The sequence below is a fragment of the Mustela putorius genome, unplaced genomic scaffold (genome assembly GCF_011764305.1).
Source record: "Mustela putorius furo isolate JIRA1106 unplaced genomic scaffold, ASM1176430v1.1 tig00003875_pilon_pilon_pilon, whole genome shotgun sequence".
Taxonomy (NCBI): domain Eukaryota; kingdom Metazoa; phylum Chordata; class Mammalia; order Carnivora; family Mustelidae; genus Mustela; species Mustela putorius.
The window spans coordinates 3,110,136-3,129,862 of NW_025422026.1; the positions used below are offsets into that span (position 1 = coordinate 3,110,136).

The window sequence follows — 19,727 nt, forward strand, 5'->3', positions numbered from 1 at the left end:
GTGCGGGCGACGTAACGCCATCACATACCAGAACGTGATCGAAGGAAGTGGAAGACCAACTTCCGGCTGTAACGTGGCCGGAGCCGTCAGCGGCCAGTCCCTCCCATCTTCCCCGCCTTCTCTATCTGACCAGGTACGTAGTTCCGCAGGACGACCTCCTAACCTCCTACCTGCGGACAGACCCCCTCCACGGCGTCGACCACGATGATGCAGCCGTCACAGATGCGCACGGCGGTGGACACTTCCGAGGAGAAGTCCACGTGTCCTGGAGAGTCTATCAGATTAATCAGGTAGTCCTCGTTACCTAGAGCGGAATTTGAAAACACACATTTTCAGCTGTGCGGATACTCGAGACTCACATCCTAGAATGAGGAAAGGGCTAAGAAATGGCTAAATAAAGGTAAAGCAGCCACAAGGCGCACTCAACAGCTGTCCTTCCAACTGAGGAATTCCCGCCGATGAAACCCGATTCCAAGGAGCATCTGTCGAAAATGCTGAAGGACCTTACTGTTCTCCAAGTTCCCACTCCCCAAGAGCCAACTGTGAGCCGGCACCACGCCAAACAGGCTCATGCGCCAGTCACACCTTCCTGAGCCCTTATAGTAGCCTGACGAGAGGACGTAAATGTTACTATCTCGCTCTACAGATACCAGGATGAGACTCAAAGAAACCAATGCCGAAGCATAAAAGCTGTTCATGGGGGCCAAAACGGGAAATGCCAAATTAAAAAGACACAGAGCATTTGGCCCCTAGGTCCCCACAAACTCTCAGAGAGCAGGCTGTGAGCCTGAGATCTAGACCCAATTCTCCAAACATGCAAGGGGGAGTTACTCTGTGCCAAGCCGTGGGCTACGTGCTCGCACACAAATTTACCTCCCTCATCCCTTTGACAAATGAGTACTGAGCCTTTAGTAGGATGGTAACTCCACTGGTGTTGTCCCAAGCACGGAGAGCCCCACATCCCATCAAACCCCGAAGTCGGTCCCACATCCCATTAACTCCTAGGCCATCCCACAAGAGCCAACAATAAGCGGCACTCAGGTACGCACTTCTGCTGGAACATAATGAAGAAAGCCATGCAGAAGAATAGTAATTCATTAGACATCTACGCTCATTCCCCATTTGCTAAACCTGAAACAGTTTTCTTTTTTTTTAAAGATTTATTTATTTGGGAGAGAAGAGAGAGCACAAGCAGGGTGAGGGGCAGAGGGAGAGGAAGAAACAGGCTCCCCGCTGAGCAGGGAGCCCAACACGGGACTCGATCCCAGGACCCTGGGATTATGACCTGATCGAAAGGTAGACACTTTACTGACTGAGCCACCCAGGTGCCGCACAGTTCTCTTTTAAAGGGAAAGCAATCACTGAAGGCTCCGACTCCCCCACACACTTCTGCTCATCCTCCTAACTCCGTGTTTTTCTACTTCCCGGTGCTCCAGAACTCCTCCAGGACCCAACGACTGGATAGTACACGTTGCAGGCCACTGAAAGGATTTGTCCCAGTGCCATCGGCACCAGCTGATGACTTGCCTCATACCCTAGGTGACAGTGACACTGAGAAAAGACCACAGTAACCACAGCCAGAGCTCACATCTGTGCACTCTGTACCTGGCACTGTGCCAAGCACTCTGCAGACCCTGGGTTCTGTTCACCAGCAGTCAGCTTCTGTGGTTATTAGTACCATCAGCACAATTTCAGAGCAGAAAAACTGGGGCAAACAAAAGTGTCTCGAGGACATCCAAACCGGAACCCAACTCTGAAGTAAACTGCTTAAGATCAAACAATTCAAAACAGTAGAGTAGAAGTTCAAATCCATCTAACTCCAAAGACATACCTTACACCACACCACTCAAGATGGCATCAAGTTCATCTCTCATGTCAAACGTCCACTGGGAGTGAATTCCTAAACACGAGGTTCAGGATTCCAAAGTGCACTGGGGCTCAGGGGGAGAGAATGCCACCAGTGACAATGGGCTGCTGTTTACACACCAACCGCCTCCCGCAACCTGTCCCAAGTCTTTTCGTGCAAGCTGCGTTATAAGGAATCCTGGCTCTGCCGGGCCCACCAGGGAAGGCTCCAACCAGAGAGGGCTGTAGACATCTCCAGGAAAAACCAAAGATGGCAAAGACCCACTTTCCTGGGACAGTGGCCCCTGGGCCTCAGTGGAGCCTTTTACGGCCAGGGCTCACAGTGCCCTTTGGAACAAGCCCACTGCTCTCTACTAAATTAACCAAAGGAAAATGAGCAGCACTAGCAGGGTCCAAGGTCCCACCAACTCCCATCACGTAAAATAGAGAAGCCGTGAAGATTCCTAAAATCTCTCCACATTTTCCCAGCCTAACCCTTCACTTGATAGAGAAACGTGCCCCCAAAAGGAAGAGATGCACGCAAGGTCACAGCAGGAGGAGAAAGATTCCTCTAGACTTTGCAGCTGGGGAAACACCACTCGCTCGCTCCTGGGGATGACGTCCAGATGCCAGCGCAGGAGATCTGAGCGCTCTCCCACCCTGCCGGACAACAGCGGGGCCCGAGACAGAACTCCCAGAGCCTGCATCCACTGTCAGGCCCTTTACAGAACGTAAGATGCACCCACAGAGAACCTTCGGGCTTCCTGCACAATAGTTCTTTTGCCTTTTACTGGGGTTAAAGACCCTTTAGATGACACCCAGAAAAACAACCATACTCACCCACCAATCCACCTAGCCATCCCCCATCTACCCTCCTCTAATTAAGTATCCAATTCTAGACCCCTTGAAATTCATTCAAGGACAGCAAGTTCAGATGGCAAAGACAACAGAAAGCTAGTGACACACCAAGTGTTTTCACCTACAAGTAGGCAAAGTGAAAAGTAAGGCTGCGTGATTGAAAACTTTTGGGAAATGCAGTGGAGGGGGGCTCAGGGTGAGGAAGAGGTGCACGACACACATGTGTACTAAAGGCTCGGAGAAAGTCTGTAATAAAGAAGCCTGTCTGACTTCCCAAATGGACCTGAGGGAGGGAAGGGCCTCAGGTGGCGGTCACTCACACAGCTGGTAAGCACAGAGCTCAGCACACAGCCAGTCTCTGGCTTTCAATGGTTTTATCTTCTCTCTTTCTATGTAACTTCAAACTCAAGTTCAAAGGTAGGGGAAAGAAGTCCAATATCCAGCAGAGGGGAAAAAAAAAATGCCCGTTAAGTCCAACTCTTCTGCTGTCTTCAGCCACACCATGCCTCTTTAAGATGTGCTTCCCTGAATGCCATCTACCACTGTGTGTGTGAGGATCAAACACACACACACACACACACACTTAAAAAAAAAAAACAAACGGGCGTGGCATTTATCATGTTAGATATCACTACTCCTGCCATAGGAAATTATAATTTCGAAGCATGCGAAACGGCCTTTCTGATTTGCCACACGGTCCTAAGGTGCTTATGGGATTGACACCTGCTAAAGTATTAAGCCAATCCTTCCCGACATTCCAAAACACAGCTCCTCACTTCAGGGACTGATCTAATCAGCAGAGCACCAATCCAATTTTTTTTTTCCACATTCCATGCCCCTGGGGAAAAGAGAAAGTTGGAAGTCCCAAAGTTAACTGAGGCAGGTATTTTCCAGTGTCTGCTCCCAGAGTCAGGGGAAAAGCATCCCTCCCTGGCCCATGAGTCCTCCAGGATTAAGATGCCACACACAACTGTGTCACGGAAGGTGCACACCTGTCACCAGTGCCTGCTGAAAGTCTCCTCTGTGAAAAGGAAAACTTCACGTGAGGTCAAGTTCAATTTCCGAACACAGGAGATGCTGGCTAGCATGCGCACACGGAAAGCCGACAGGAGACAACGTGCCTTCAAACAGAGAGATGTCCCCCCAGTCGTGGACGAAGACCTGCACCTCGTGCGAGGGTCTCTTCTGCTTTGGCGCACTAGGAGAGCGCCACGCCGCACGACCACGGTGTCAGGAACACGGACAAAACCTGAGCCACATGAGAACGTGTTCCCCAGCACAGTACTTACAGAACACACGACATTTATGGACACAAGTTAGGCCCCAATTATGTGGCAACCACAGGAGTTTCCACAGGAAGTTTCCCCAGGAAATGCCATCCCTTTCTGTTCTCAGCTAGTATATACGATTATTGTAAATCCGCAGATGTGGCTCATTATTTCACAGAATCGGGTGACACGTCTTATCTCCTATTTGCCGACACAGTAAGAGGTCCTGGCAGGAGAGCCGAGTGGGTCTTCGCGAGTAGGTGTTGCAAGAAGCAGCAGTGGGTGGTTGATCTGATGGTCTAAGTGTCAGAAATGAGGTGGTTCAGGGAGGAGCGAGACCACGACCTACAGACAAGCACGAATGTTGAACAAACGCCGTTTCCGGCTGCACGGCCCCATCCCCATGTCCTCTCCAGACCCTCCACCGACATGGAACAAAGACCACACGCGGGCCACCTCTGACTACGGTCGTCCTCACTGGCTGCTGGTTTTTCTCCCCAGGCCCATCCCCGCTGGCCACTCCCCGAAATCGACATCACTAGGAACCTCGCCACCTTTGAAATCCTGTTGCGTGGGCAGGGAATCTAGCAATGACACGTCTACACTGTCTTGACCTTTCTACTTACTGGCATTTTTGCCTATAAGGATATAGTAAGAAGCAAAATAAGGAAGCCTTGTGTAAAAAAATAAAAAAGGTTGACGTTCATTTCTTGGAACCTACGTCAGGGTTCCAAACCTTGGCAACCTGCTCAGAATCTGTGTTCTGGAGAGAAAGTCAGAGACCAAGGGCTATCTTTTACTCAATTGCACACAGCCCATACGCGTCATCACTGTGAGGTGCAGGTCCGACTGCCAGAGCCGCTGGAAGAGGGACAGCAGCACGCCCCCGACCAAGATGGAGCAGGGGCAAGTGCAGCTAGGACGAATGAGCACCTGTTCTCAGGGTGAGACAGAGTGCAGGGAGCATCCTTGAATGCTGACGGCCACGTGTCAGTGAAGATACAGGAGGGGAGGAGCCATGTCCAGGGCACACGTCTTCCATGCCGACGGGAGACAAGCGGAGATCTAAAAGCAGCCCGTGGGGAGATGTCTGCTGGGATGGCGGGGGTGGGGGGGAGGTGAGCTGGGGTCAGAAGGAGCATTAAATGCCCTGCCGGAGAGAACACCAGATCCAGCAGAGGGAAGTCTGCCAGCACCCGGAGGACCAGCCCAGACCCCAGCCCAGGGGAGGAAAGAGGAACCAGAGCACTAGCTCTGCCCAGGGTTATAGTTTTGCTCGGGGAAAGACGACAGAAGGCAAAGAAACTGAGGCTCCTGGAGGGACCGTGAGGGAGGTGACCGGTCTGGGCTGTCAGAGGTGGGCACTGAATGCAGGCCACGGACGGGGCTGGAGAACTTGATGAAGTCGAAGAATGGGAACTTCACCCCAGGGGAGAGCAGGAGGAGGGAGACTGCGAGGAAGGGGGTTCTCCAGCCTGCAATGACCAGGTTGGGCGGTTCCAGGCGAGGCTAACACGCAGAAAGGAGTGTGCCAGCGAGTGGGCGAAGTGATCTACACACGGCCGCCGCACGCCCTCAGAGGGCTCGTTCTCAGGAATGGTCAAAGCTACCTGGGCAGATCTGGGTAAAAAGGAAAATGACAAGCCAGGTGCCAACGTCACTAAAGAGCTTGCCCCGTCCTCAGAAGCTGACAAGGACAAGAAAGAGAACAGTTAGACCGTATGAATCTCAGAAGAGAGGAGGGCTTTAAAACAAGGCTGGGAGAATGAAGCTTTGAACTAGAACCAGGAATCTAAGAGAACAGCAACCCCGTATCTTAACCCGGCGACGGACAGGGCAAGGAAGAATGCGTCCAGGGAGGGCAGCATCCTGGGAAAACTGCCAGGCTGGCGGGGAGAGGACACATACAGAAAGATGCGGAAGATACAGAGAAGCTGGTTTCCCTTGGAACATGTGCAGAGTAGGTTCTGGGAAGGAAGGGAACATCCGGAGGCTGAGGGAGGGTGTGAACATCACAGAGACACATGGGAAAGAGACGGCTGAAGAGGTTCCCATCTTGGGCGGCGACCAAGGACAGCAGGGATGCGGGCAATGCAGCCGCCGGATGTCTGTACGCAGCCCCAGCAATCCCTCGTGGACAGGACAGAGGCACAGGTCAAGAGCCATCAGCCATCGTCTGGACTGACTGACCTCCAAGAGACTCCTGGTCCAAGTGCACAGCTGGAAACAGAATCATCTGGTTCCCAGGACCACTGCCAACATGCCAAGCCCTCTGTCCGTGGGAAAGTTTCTGAAAGTCCCTGAACCCACTCTGGATGTGTGTAAAATGAGGGCAGCATCCAGCTCACGGGGTTGCTGTGAGGACTGCCCACGAAATCATGTGCATGAGGCCTCGGCTTAGAACCAAACCATCACGCACCTGTGTTCTTACCCCCAGCACCCACGGAATGCTTCGCAAAGAAAAGCATTATCTTAAGAGAAAACAGTCTGACCTTCAGTCAAACAAAGAACAGACGATGGAACCCCTCCCTCCTAGCCTCAGTCCCACAAACAGGACAGCAATTGGGACCGTGGGTCGCCGCTCACAATTCCAGAAGGAAAGGGAAGCTATGGTGTCTCAGGAAGAAGACGTTCCCGCACACGCCGGCCTGGCCTGAGTGTGGGGGGCAGGACTCCATCTTCCATTGGCCCCGTCTCTGCAGATTAAGACCCAGGAGCCTGCACGGATGCTGTCTTTGGCCTCCAAGCTCCACACGGCTCCCTCGTGGACGAATGCTGAGTGTCTCCCTGAACCCAGCTGTCGGTGGGCCTGTGAGCCTCACGTTACAAACCGAAAGCCTGTACGTTAGAACCTGCAGCAATTTCTTCCACAGGGGGCTTCATGAACTTGTAAAGAAGATGCCAATCGCTTAAAACCTGGAAGATTTTACCAAAAGCTCGATGCCAACTTCTCTTGAAAAAAGCAGATTCCCACAGAGCATCAGTCAGCCGAGCTGAATGGTGTCTGCCCCTACCTGGGGGCTTGGGGTGAGGGTATTTCAGAGGTGGGTACAATTAATTCACCCTCTAGCCTGTCTGCTCAGGTGGAGGTGTCAACACCAACACCACGTCGAGAACTAGTAATACACGACTGAATAATCACATTTGACTGGGGCTCTGAGAAGTAGTTAATGACCTGGGGAAAAATAAAGTTAGACGCTTACCTCTGATTATTTGCACAGACACACACACAAAATGATGGTTGGATTAGATACATAAACTGAAAACATAATGTGGAAAACCTATGGGTGATTTTTATTTCATTCTTGTGTTTTCCTGTAGGTTCTATAATACACCGAGTTTTCTATAATAGATATAAATTTGTAAATGCATTTAAAATTCTTAAAAAGGTGAGTTAGAATGCACACTTCATTTCAGAAGTTCTTGCCATAGTAATACGTATTTGCAGGCACAAAGAATGGCTACACAGCGGAACAGCAGTGATAGGCCTTGAGACTATTCGAAAAAACATGCCATGAGTTTCAAGTTACATGACCCATTTAAAGACATTTCTCTCATCTTTATCTGAAATCTGGGCTAACGGATTCAAAGGAATCACATCCCCTCAGGATTTTTTTGCTTATATACAATGTACTATGTACAGTATCTCTTAACTCTTGAAATGACTAGATAAGTAGATGGTATCCTTGTGGGAAGGACAAAGAGAGCTAAGAGACAGGGAAATAACAAGGTTTAATAATGCAGGTCCAACATTTGTAGCCAATTTTGGTCACAGAGGTAAACATGAGAGGCTCCATTTTCTCAAGGAAGAACCACGTCCCTGGAAAATGCTAAGTAGCATCTTCTACACTATACCTGGGGTTTCCACACCATTTGTCTAAGATACCGGGGTTTTGTAAGCATGTTTACTTTAAACTAGAAAAATACCCCCTCTTTCAAGCCAAATAAGGATTTGAAAAAATTTTTGAAAGCCAGTTAAATCAAGAGTCAGAACCAGAACAGACTTAATTAACATTTAATGCAGAGATTGCTAACAAAGAGGTGATTTGGCAGGGGTGGGAAGGGGAAGACACAGGGAAGTAAAAACCATGTGTGGAGTTTCTTTAACCAACAGTTTTGCCTCCTCCAGAAGAGGTCCCCTTGGGATCATCCCACCTTCACAGCAGGGATACCCTCTGGCAGAGAATGAGCACTGAGATACAGGTAAGAATGATCTCATCTCCGAGGCATTCCGACAGCATGTGCCTTGCTCAGCACCTCCAACTTCTACTGCCATTTTGCAGGTGGGAAAAGAAGGCTCTGCACCAATGGTCAGGCGTGGCAGCTGCCTACGTCAAGCCCCTCTAGGCGGTCACGTTCACAGACACAGCTGATATGCTGTGACTCCACTCCAGGCACCACCCAACCCAAGGTAACCATCCAACCCAAGGATGTCCAATCCGCAGGCACAACCTCTGCCAGGGCCCAGCATTAAAAATAAGCTGGGCCACTTCCTGATCCTGAGAATGTGTGACCAGAAACACAAGGCAAAGCAGCAGTAAGCAATGAAAATACGGTGAGAAAAAGAGGCAGGAGTTGAGATGCAAGGTCAGGGCAAAGTTAGTTTATGAAGATGGGGACACTAAGAGTAGGAAAAAGCTACGAAAGAAAGAAAGACTTACAGAGTAATGGAGACAAGGACAGAGAGCGAGACCCAGGGATAAAAGTGGAGCTCCAGAGAGAAGAACCATTAACTTATTCTGGTGGTTTCTAGGGCCAACATCTTGGATCCAGAATCAACATCCGGCTTCAACTTCTATGCGCTGTCACTCAATGATGCTCCTGTTTTTCTTGGTTTTCATGAATAATACTGTCTCCAACACTGTATTACACAGAGGCTTTCAATAAGCCATCCCAACACCAGCACAAGCGAGCTGCAGTCTTGGTTCTGTGTAGTCAAAAAAGCAAATCTAGAGGTGCCTGGGTGGTTCAGTGAGTTACACCTCTGCCTTTGGCCCAGGTCATGATCTCAGGGTCCTGGGATCGAGCCCCGCATCAGGCTCTCTGCTCCGGAGCCTGCTTCCTCCCGACCCCCGGCTGCCTGCCTCTCTACCTACTTGTGATCTCTGTCAAATAAATAAATAAAATCTTCTGAAAAAAGGAGGAGGGCGGCACCTGGGTGGCTCAGCGGGTTAAAGCCTCTGCCTTCGGCTCAGGTCATGATCTCAGGTTCCCAGGATCGAGCCCCGCATCAGGCTCTCTGCTTGGTGGGGAGCCTGCTTCCCCCTCTCTCTCTGCCTGCCTCTCTGCCTACTTGTGATCTCTGTCTGTCAAATAAATAAATAAATAAATAAGAAAGCATTATCTAAAACATTCTGAGAACAAGGTGCCCAAGGTCAGCGGTCAACAAAGCAGAGGTGAGACCATTCCATTCCCAGGGTCTTACAGCCATCCTCCTCCAACACTATGCCAGAAAGACAAGTGAAGTGGAATGGGCGTTATGTGGTACAACGGAAACCTTAATAAAACGGTTAAAAAGGGGGTGGCAAAACTAGAGACAAAACTCAGAGTCAACAACGGAAACTGACAACTAGAGGAATTGTCAAAGAAAAAGAGACTGACGGCATGAGTGCGGAGAGGAAGGCTACGTACGTCCCCACGTCCGTAAGAAATAAGGGAGACCTAACTAAGCGGAGCACTGACCCACGCCACACAAGGGGGACACGCCCCTTAAAACATGCACAGTAGTTTTAAAAAGATAAGGCATTATTTGAAACATTAAACATTAGGAAGAGCTTCAAAATTGGTTTAGTACAAAAATATTTGGCAGATGGACGTCAAAGAGAAGAGAGTTGTGCCTCGTGCAGAAGGTTCCCTGGTGCCGGTGCCAGAGAGAGGGCACCGTAAAAGACGAACCACAGATCAGTCACTTAGGGAAATGAGATACATCTTTATTATTTCCTTCTAATTATAAAAATACACACTTTGTGTAAAATTTCCAAGGAGTACAAAAATAAATATTTTAGAAAATGGAAGTTTCACACAACTCAGCCCCTGGAGATAACTGGTGTGGAGGTTTTAGTGTGTACCCTTCCAGACATCTACCTACACACGCGGTATTTTATACCAAACACATTCTTATCACACAAGTGTTTACTCTGAGACTTGCTTTTTGTCTCGACATATTTTTCCTGTCTTATCACATACAGATCAAACAGGTGTTTGACAGCCGCATGGTTCTCGTGGGAAGGATGCATCAGCATACTTGACCATTTTCCAAAAATAGACATAAAGGTTGCTAGCATTTTTCTGAACTAATACAAACTTTTTAGTGAACATCACTGACTATATACCTCACAGGCTTGTAAGACTGCTTCTGTCGCGTAAATTCCGTGAAATTACTGTGAAAATGGCATCCTGATTTGGGCACAGGAAGCTGTAACAATCGTGGCAACCAATCAGGTCAGATTCTAAATCCAACCCTGAGGCCACAGGACAGAATAAGGATCCCGTCAGGAAATGCAACACTCCGGCTGAGCCAGCAAGGTCCCGAGACCCTCCACCATCCTTGGGAAGAAATCCACACAGTCGCCTGGGTGGGTGGGAGCGGGTGGGAACTGCCCGTTCTTCGCCCTTGCGCCCGTCAGAGGTCCCCATCTGCATCCCAGTCTGGGCAGCCTGTCTCTGACAACAGGTCCTCTGGAGGCCAGAATGAAATGTGTGGAACATAAAGCAAAGAAACTGAGGCACACAATTAACTCAGAAAGAGAAAGAAGGACACTGACGATACAGAACGATTTTTTCTTTAAAACACAATTTACCTGTTGCGTAGTGCAGGGAAATGGCACTGGATTTCATAGTGATCCCTCGCACCTGCTCGTCCTCCCGGCTGTCCATGTACCGTAACTGCGGAAACACGACATACGCATCCTTACTTCCCAGTGAATGAGAACCTTAACACTAAAATGGACCGAGTTGGACTTCTGGTTTAAACACACCATTTTTACACTAAAATCTCTCCATATGTTTTACAAATGGGAAAGCACCGGAGAACACTCTGATGTGTCCCAGTACCGCACCCCCCCCGCCCCCGAGTGCGGCTCATTCACAGCCGGGCAGGAAAGAGCAGGTACGCCATGAACAAGTCCCAGAAAGCAGGACTTGTGTGTGTGTGTGTGTGTGTGTGTGTGTGTGTGTGGTGGGGGGGTCCTTCTGCACATCCAGACCAGAGCTGGTCCTTCCTGACCCTAGGTCACTTGACAAAGTCCCGGCAAAGACTAAACAGTAGGTCTCTAGAAGCATGAGGAGCCTTCACTCCTTTCCCCAGATTGGCAGGTTTTAAACATGTTTTTAGAAAAAGAGTGATGTGCTGGAAGGTATTTCTGACGTAACCACTTAGCCGACGGCTTTCATCGGTGTAAAGCCACAAACGAAGGCCCGCACCTCACTCTCAGGGCACCGCAGCCCGGGGACACCAACGCGGCTTGACCTACAGAGCCACCGCTCCTCTGCACGCCCGCGGCCCTGCGCACCTGCGGACCTCCTCCCTCTGCAGGCTGCCGTCCCTAGCCCTGCCTCACTTCTTGCCATGTGTCTTTGAAAAATTCTTCACCTTTACACGGACTCACTTCTCTCGTTCAAATGCTCTGGGAGTAACCTACTGATGTGGGCCTCTGCCGCACTGACTCATCCCACATCGACCCCTTCATCGGTGGACAGCCGTCCACGCCCGAACTAAGCCAAACTCCTGGAAGCTCCAGTGACCTCCGGCCAAACCCAGTCATCCTTTCTGCTCTTCCGTCTTCCTGACGTCAGCGTGGCCCCAGGCCGGCACCGCCACGAGCCCTGCATGCACGTGTGCATACACACACACGAGATCCTTCCGGAAGTCTGCAATCGCCTAGCTCCCCTCCTAGCTCTCCGGAGATGGTCTGCGGGACCCCCTTCACCTCTCGGACCTCTGAGGCCTTCCTCCAAAGTCTCAGTCCCTGCTCATTCTTCTCCATGTGTTTTTAAGCATGGAGTTGAGAGAAAACGTGTACAGCAAGAACAGTACCAATACAGTGCACACCCGTGTGCGGGCCATCCTATTTAAGAAAGGAAACAAAGATGTACATTGCTTTTCACATCCCCCTGTGCTCCTGGCTCACAGGTAACTACTACCCTAAACTTTACCCTGTTCATTCAGTTGCTTTCTTTGTAACTTTTAAAAATGTGTGACTTACCAAGCAACGTATCATTAAGAGTTGCAGGTTTTAGTCCTCGGACGAACATATTTGTATCCTACATACACACACACGCCACACACACGTATACGGCACCGTCACTTTGTCTCTGCTCAGTGTCCCGCCCTGAGATTCGTCCATTCTGACGGGCGGAGTCCTGGTTCTTTCATTCCCATTACCACAGGATTCCACCACACAAAGCCCTAGGCCACGCGGACCGATTCTAGTTTTTGAAACTACCACTAAGCTGTCACTAACAGTTTCCAACTGACTCTTCTGGGTGGATGTCCACCAAGAAGTGGAATTTCTGAGAAATGAAGTGTACACATCTTTGACGCTCCTAGCTGTCTCCACGCTGTTTTCTGAAGAACCGGAACCGCCCCGCACTCGGAGCCTCTCCTGCTCTGCCACCTCGGCAGCACCGGCAATGGGCAACCTATTTTTAAATCACACAGAGGACAGTATTTTTCTAATTTACATCTCTCCATTTACCAGTGGGGTTTTATTGTGAGCTTCCTGGTCAATTTCTTTCTCCGTCTTTTTAAGGGGTTGCACTACAGATCTGTTCTGTTTTGGGTAAGTTATTTATAGTCTCTTGATTATTAGACCTCGGTCAATTATGTGTCATTATCTGCCCCCGGGGTACCAGGCCTATCTTTTCACTTTCTTTATGGGGTCTCCCTGAAAAACAGACGGTTCTTAGTTTTAATGTAGTTGAATTGTTCAAATGGTATGACATAATGGTATGTACTTCTTTGTCTTATAGAAGAAATCTCCTCTTAAGGTCTTAAGAGTATTGTCCTGTATTATTTTCTACAAGTTTTATAATTTTGCCTCTCACATATAAGTGTTTTAAATTACATGCTACTGATTTTGTGTGCAGTATTTTCTACACAGACAACCAACCGTCCAAGGATATCAGGAGAGGCTCGTCTTTTCCCTAAAGATCAGAAATGCCAGCTCTGTGATAAATCAGGACCTGTTTCCAGGCCTGCTATTCTGGACCACCGGTCAATTTTACCCCTCGGCCAACTGCAAACCACGAGCTATTGCTATCCTTACTTACTTCCTAGTAAGTCCTGCTCTCCAGTAAGACACACTACACATCCTACTCTTCTTCAGACATGTCTTTACAGACAAGTCATTACTGGCCCTTCATTCTCCAGTATTTTAGAACCAGCCTGTCACACTTAAATTTTATAAAACTTGAAATTTTTACACTGAAAAGAAATTTTAAAAATAAATTTAAAATAAAAATAAAAAGTTAGAGAAATAGAAGCTTGAAGAACCAGAAGAATGTTGGGAAAAGACTGTCTCTTGAAGATATGGCTACATATTATTCTCACTCAAATAAAATAAAATACCTGTTTAAAAAATAAGATAAAATAAAAAATAAAAATAAAAACAAGAACTGCTTAGAAGTCAACATTAAAAAGAACTATCATTTTAAAAATACTGAGTGCAACAATCTGTGAGCATGGTCTAGCGAGCTCTCCGTCCACTCACGTTTCCCCCAGTACCTCACAGGTCCATTTTTTATGCGGTGTAAGCGCTCTATTTCCTGCACGCTGCTCATCTACTCTCTTTTCAACGACTTTTGTATCGTGAAGGCTGCTAAACTCTTATTAATATCTGAGCAATTTATCTGTATATTCTTCTGAGTTTTTTCTACAAAGTTGTATCACCCCTCCTAAAACTTTTTTTTTTTTTTTTTTTTTTTTGGCTATACTGTTGCAGCAGAACCTCCAGGGCAGCAGAGAGCAGAAGCTGTAACACAATGAGCAGAAGGGAGAAACAACTGCTCTTGCCTTATTCCTGAACAGAAATGCAAAAATGTCAACATTGCATCATTAAGGATACAGAATGATTTTTTTTCTATAGTTTCTATAGTTTTTTTTTTCTTAAAGATCTTATTTATTTATTTGACAGAGATCACAAGTAGGCAGAGAGGCAGAGAGAGAGAGGAAGGGAAGCAGGCTCCCTGCTGAGCAGAGAGCCCGATGCTGGGCTCGATCCCAGGACCCTGGGACCATAGCCTGAGCCAAAGGCAGAGGCTTAACCCACTGAGCCACCCAGGCGCCCCAGAATGATTTTTTTCTAAGTACTCCATACCACACTGCAGAAATTCCCTTCCATGCCAACTTCGCTAAGAGGTTTTATCAAAAAGAATATTAAATTCTATTATGTTTTCTACATCTCCTGAAATGATCGTAAGTTTCCTACCTTTCACCTGTTAACATGGTGAAATGTGTTAAAGCAATCTTAAACTCTTCCTGATAAACTATCCAGCTATGAAAAAACTAGCTCTTTATACAATTCCAGATTCTGTTTCTTAGTAACGGTTATACTGTTGCCTCTCCCATGGCACGGAGTCACGGGACTGTCCCATCCGGCATTATTACCCTTGCCGACCTCGGGAATCAAAGTGGGGAGCTGGAGAGTCTCCCCTGCTTCCTCCCTGCTGTGCTCTGGAATGGGTGAGTGAACTGAGAGCATTTGTTCTCTGAAAGTGTGGCAGAAGGAGAGAGTTAAACCATCTGGATTTTGCGGAAAGATTTTGGCCAACAAATTCCGTTTCTGGCGCGTCTATTTGCTCTTTCTTCCTGACCTCACGCAGGAGTCCCGGCTCTCCATCTCCAAGCCTGCTGCTGGGCAGTGGCCTGTCCTGTCTCTCCCGCACCTTCCCCGTCCCGGCAGCACTTTCTCCCCTGCAGCCTGCGCGCCCTCCTCCTCGCCTTTCTTCTGGATCAGTTTTGCAGGATACTTATCACTCATGTTAAAAGACGACCAGAAACTGTCTGTATTGCTAATAGTTTTTAATAGACTACCTTTCCAGAGAAATGTTAAGTTCACAGAGCTAGTCAGAGTACAGAGGCTCTCAAACACTACCCCCAACACTCACAGTTTCCCTATGACCCCCAGCTTGTGTCAGTGCTGGCGTGAAGCACGCTGCACTTGAGCCTGTATCGAACTCCGCTGTGAACTGAGGTCCCTAGCTCCTTAGGGCTCCCTCTTTTCGTGTGCAATGACCTGTGTCTACCTGTACTGTATCATAGGTGTTGGTTATGTCAATCTTTTCCAAGAACTGACTCCGGCTTCATTGACCTTTTCTATAAAATATGTTTTCTACTTCTTTAACATGTGCTTTATTACTTCCTTCCGTCTACTCTAGAGCTATTGCACTTTACAAACTTCTCAGGTAGAGAAAACACAAGCAGTTCCTTATCTTGGGCAGCCTGGTTTCCTCGCTCCCTCCGCGTGGCCCCTTTAGGCCAGTCCCCACACCGCCTGCCTCCGATGCGCAATTCCAACACCGGTCTCCTACAGCTACCTTCCTGTTCATTTCTGCTTCTCTACCTGCTCTCTGCTCCGTTCCCAGTCACCTGATAAATTCTGCGCATTGCGTCCTAAATGCATTAAAGGAAGAAACACCTCCATTTCTCCACTGCCAGTAACTTAGTCCACAACCTTTCACTCACAGCTGGAAACAATATCTCTTTAATTTCATTCCCTAAAACCCTATTTTCATCATGAAGCTCAGATTTCGGGAGCCCTCCCTTGGTACTTGAGTTTGCCTTCAAGTTCTTCTATGACCCAACACATCCTCTCCACCCCTGATTTTTCCTCTGTGGTAGTCTCCTGGCAAACACTCCACCCAAATCAAGCACAACACACAAATCACCCCCGATCGCCTTTGCCCGCTGATCCCCCCACCGGACGTGCTCCGCCTTCTCTTCCACCCACACACCTCATTCCCAGGAAGAACCTCGTCCTCCGTGGAATCTTCTACAACTGTGTCAGGCTATCACTGGACTTCTTGCAAAAACTCATTTTGCATTTGTAAGATGTTCATATAAAGCAATATAAGATGAACTTTTTCCCTACATCTATTTTATCTCGCTAAATAGATCAGCAGCTTCTTAGACACATAAACTGTACCTTTTGGGGATCTCTGAGAACACGTCACATGGTAGACAGCTAATGCTTACTGAAAGGCAACAAGTATTCATCAAATAGAACAACTTACCTTGCCTGCCAGGCGGCTGGAGATGATTCCATTGCTGGATATAAGACAGTCAGCCAGAGTAGTTTTTCCTGTTAAAACGACAACATTCATTCGAATCTCTCTTTTTCTAAACAGGGAGGGAGATGTACCGCACTTAGAGAGCTACCTTCTGACCGTGAGAACTGGTTTCACGAAGATTTCCTATTTACCTACACAGAGCACAGCAAGACCCAATGAACACTAGGACTTCAGAACAGAACACCATCTGGGCGGACACAGACTCGAGCACTCAAAGAGCTGTAATCTGTACCTCCACCCCAAGGGAGCCCATCACCCTCACCTGAAAAGTTGTCAAGTGACTCCACACACCCCCCTACCCCAGCCCAGGGTAGAATTTTTTTTTTTAAACAGAGGCATCATGCGTAGATTCAAATGCAGACTCCCAGGTGATGAGAGAAGCCGCCATGCCAATCAAAAGAGATCATCTGATAAACAACGTTTATGTAGTTGGTAAATCTCCGTCCTACAAGAATTTGACCTTGCTCATCTTAATTATTACTCATCTGATATCCATGACAGTGATCATGCTATTACCTTGTGCTCCTGGTAGCCTAGAACGGCAACAGTACAGCAGAGCACTCGTTTTCATCTCTCAACGGCATCCTGGGTAAACCACCGCCAAGAAACAGAACATAATCTTCTGCCGTATTTCCCCACGTATGGCCTTGGCTGGTATTTGCCAGGTAAACTAAGAAAATACTTAGCAAAGAAATTCAGGAAATGTGCCCTAAGCTCCTACTGTGAGGGCACCAGCTAAACCGCAGCTACTCCCAGTTACCTGGAAGCCAAACAGAAGCCAGGGAGCCACCACGTAATCAAAAAGCCTCTGCATACTCAAGTACACACCCAGAGTTTCATAAAGGTTTTATGAAGTCCACACAACTTGAAGTGGCAGATCACTTTGTTCCAAGAGTGCTGCTTGCACAGTTACTGCAGCTGGGCTGAAGCAGCAAAAGGTGGGTCTTTCTTTACAACCAATGAGTCCTAGAACACTCTGGGGACTTGAGCAAAGCTATGAATCTGTAATAGTACAAACCAGAAGGCAACCGAGGGAGCACTGAAGGGCTTTAACGTGTCATCCGCTGGGCATGGACATCTTGCATGTCCGCACAACCCCAGGGCGCCACTTCCCTACGATCCGATGGAGTAGAACTCATTCTCAGTATGGCAAGCATGTATCCCTGGAGGGTTAAGAGCCCAGAAAGCACTATCTTTCTGCACTCTCTATCCTGTATCCCTAGGTCCTGTATCCCTAGGACCAGACACCCCGTGATTTAATTCACAAAGCAAAAGAACAAATGCTTTTGTCAGACCACAGGTCCTCAAAATGTGAGCAGAGTCATTAGGAAAACTCAGGAGGGCAGAGGGTCAGTGATGGCACCGTACGTATCACGCACTCTCAGCTGGCTTCGGTGACCTCGTGAGCCACCACTTCTCCTTCCCGCAGTCCCCACACTAGCCCACAGCTCCTGCCTCAGTGGCAACAGCCGCCTCACTAACCTCTCCTCTGCCTCTCAGTGCAAATCAACAGGTCCACCAGACCGTCTTCCTAATGTGCTGGTTACAACAGCCCTGCTTTGTTTCGTTCTCCCAAGGGCTCCCTACAACCTAATAATAAATGTAAATGATTGCCTTCACAATAAAGCATGTATCGGCCAATGGCTTCTCATGATCAGCTCATTTCGCCCCCCACAATCCCGTAAGGTAGGTAGGATCTACAGCCCAGTCTAGGCGTTGCTTACTGAAGCTCAGAAAGGTGAAGTGGCTTGAAATGGAGTTTGAACTCAGGCTGTCCTACTCCAGGGCTGGAGCCCTTAACCCTAAGCCTGGTGCCCAGCTGACATGAAGGGCTCTAGGAGCCCTGACCCAGCCTGCCTCTCGGGAAAGAGATCTCACTTCACACACGCCCTCCTACCCCCTACCTCGGGTACCCACGCGCTACCCCTTATGGGTACCCAAGCTAAGAAGGAGTTTGAAATCAAGGGCAGGAAGCGATGTGCTGGTGTGAGAGCAGTTGTCAGAAGCACACACATCACCCATTAGCTATCTCCCCCCTTCCCATGAACTGTGCTGTCACCCACATTTCTTCCCTACCGATGCTACTCCCACTTGGAACGTGTGCCCCACCTGCCAGCTTGAATCTCCCTTCAAGGGTCACCTTTAATACTAAATACAGCGTGAAGCCTCTTCCTAACGGATTCCTGCCTTCCCAATCCTCCAGCTCTCCACCCCTAGGAGTCGCCTGTCTGCCCCTCATCTTGTGCGGCTTCAACCCCCAAATCTCCTCCAGGGCTCGACTGCTGCCTTCTTTGTAAGTTCCGACCTTCTGACATATGGAGCAAAAGAACTTGAATTTAACAGATGCTCAGTACAGACCTGATAAGTTGAACAGAATCACCTAACACAGGCTCTGAAGACATCATGTCAAGACAACAGACTTTTTATATTACAAATCCATTTCAAAAATATTCACTTCAACAAAAACTCAAGTCCTCATTTTAAAAAAGCAATGATACAGGGATACTGGAGTTCAGTCAGTTGAGCCTCCAACTGTTGGTTTCAGCTCAGGTCATGATCTCAGGGTCATGGGACAGAGCCCCACCTCTGGATCTGGGAGTTGGGACCCCTGCTCCCCTGCTCAGCGGAGTGTCCCCTTGAGAGTTTCTCCCCCTCCCCCTCCCCTTGCTCTCTCTCTCTCTCAAATAAGTAAGTCAATAAAAATCTTTAAAAATAAAATTTAAAAAATTTGAAACAATGAACTACAGCATACAGAAGAATGCTAATCACCAGTTAGCTGTGTTCCTTGAAATGCTTTATGGCGAGCGTCCCTAAAGTCATTAAACTCCTACAGTCATCCTGGCTTCTGACACCTGTGGAGTCACACCCCCTTAATTCCTGAAAACAACCCATTTAGAAAGGAGTCTTACCATGGTCAACGTGAGCCAAGACGCAGATGTTCCTGATGTTAGCAGTGTTTTTCTGCAGGTGAATCATCTTATCCAAACTGTTGAGCACCATGGTCCCTTATTTCCTGTGACTAAACATCAGGTAAGCGTCACACAGGGCGCACGCCCTAAGATCAGGGCCTGACACTTTTCTCCTCTCACGCAGGAGCTGACCGGACTTGTCAGGTCCCCGAAGCTGGGAACCCAAGGAACGTCCGCGGAAGGGGACACACCCACCCAGGCCCAAGCCCAGTGTGCGCTCGGAATCGCAGGCCACAGCACGCCGGCATCACGGCGCTCGCTCTCCCTCTGGGGCTGGGCGGGCGCGCGGGATCCGGGAGCTCGCCGGGGCGGGGACACTAGTAACGGCCGCCAGACGGGCCCTTCCCAGGCAACTGTCCCCCGTGGGAAGGGTCGTCTGCAGGAGGGAGGGAAGACGCGGACAGCGCTCCCTCCCGCCCCTCGATCGTCCCCCACCGCCCTCGTTCTGGCACTCTCGCCCGCGCTCACCCGAGACCAAACTCCCGGCTCCAGCACCGCC

At 48.8% G+C, this 19,727-nt stretch overlaps 1 protein-coding gene across 2 annotated transcripts in view; it reads right to left on the reverse strand.

The window, feature by feature from the left end:
• The window catches only part of EFL1 (elongation factor like GTPase 1), a 115,419-nt gene that overhangs the window by 95,260 nt on the left and 432 nt on the right, over positions 1 to 19,727 (reverse strand). For both annotated transcript variants that reach the window (XM_045067175.1, XM_045067176.1), the window contains exons 2-5: positions 19,169 to 19,278; positions 16,203 to 16,270; positions 10,772 to 10,856; positions 171 to 304 (exon numbers count right to left, since the gene is read on the reverse strand). In XM_045067175.1, coding sequence (XP_044923110.1) covers positions 171 to 304; positions 10,772 to 10,856; positions 16,203 to 16,270; positions 19,169 to 19,259 — 378 coding nt within the window. In that variant the 5' untranslated portion in view covers positions 19,260 to 19,278. The remainder of the gene's footprint in view (positions 1 to 170; positions 305 to 10,771; positions 10,857 to 16,202; positions 16,271 to 19,168; positions 19,279 to 19,727) is intronic.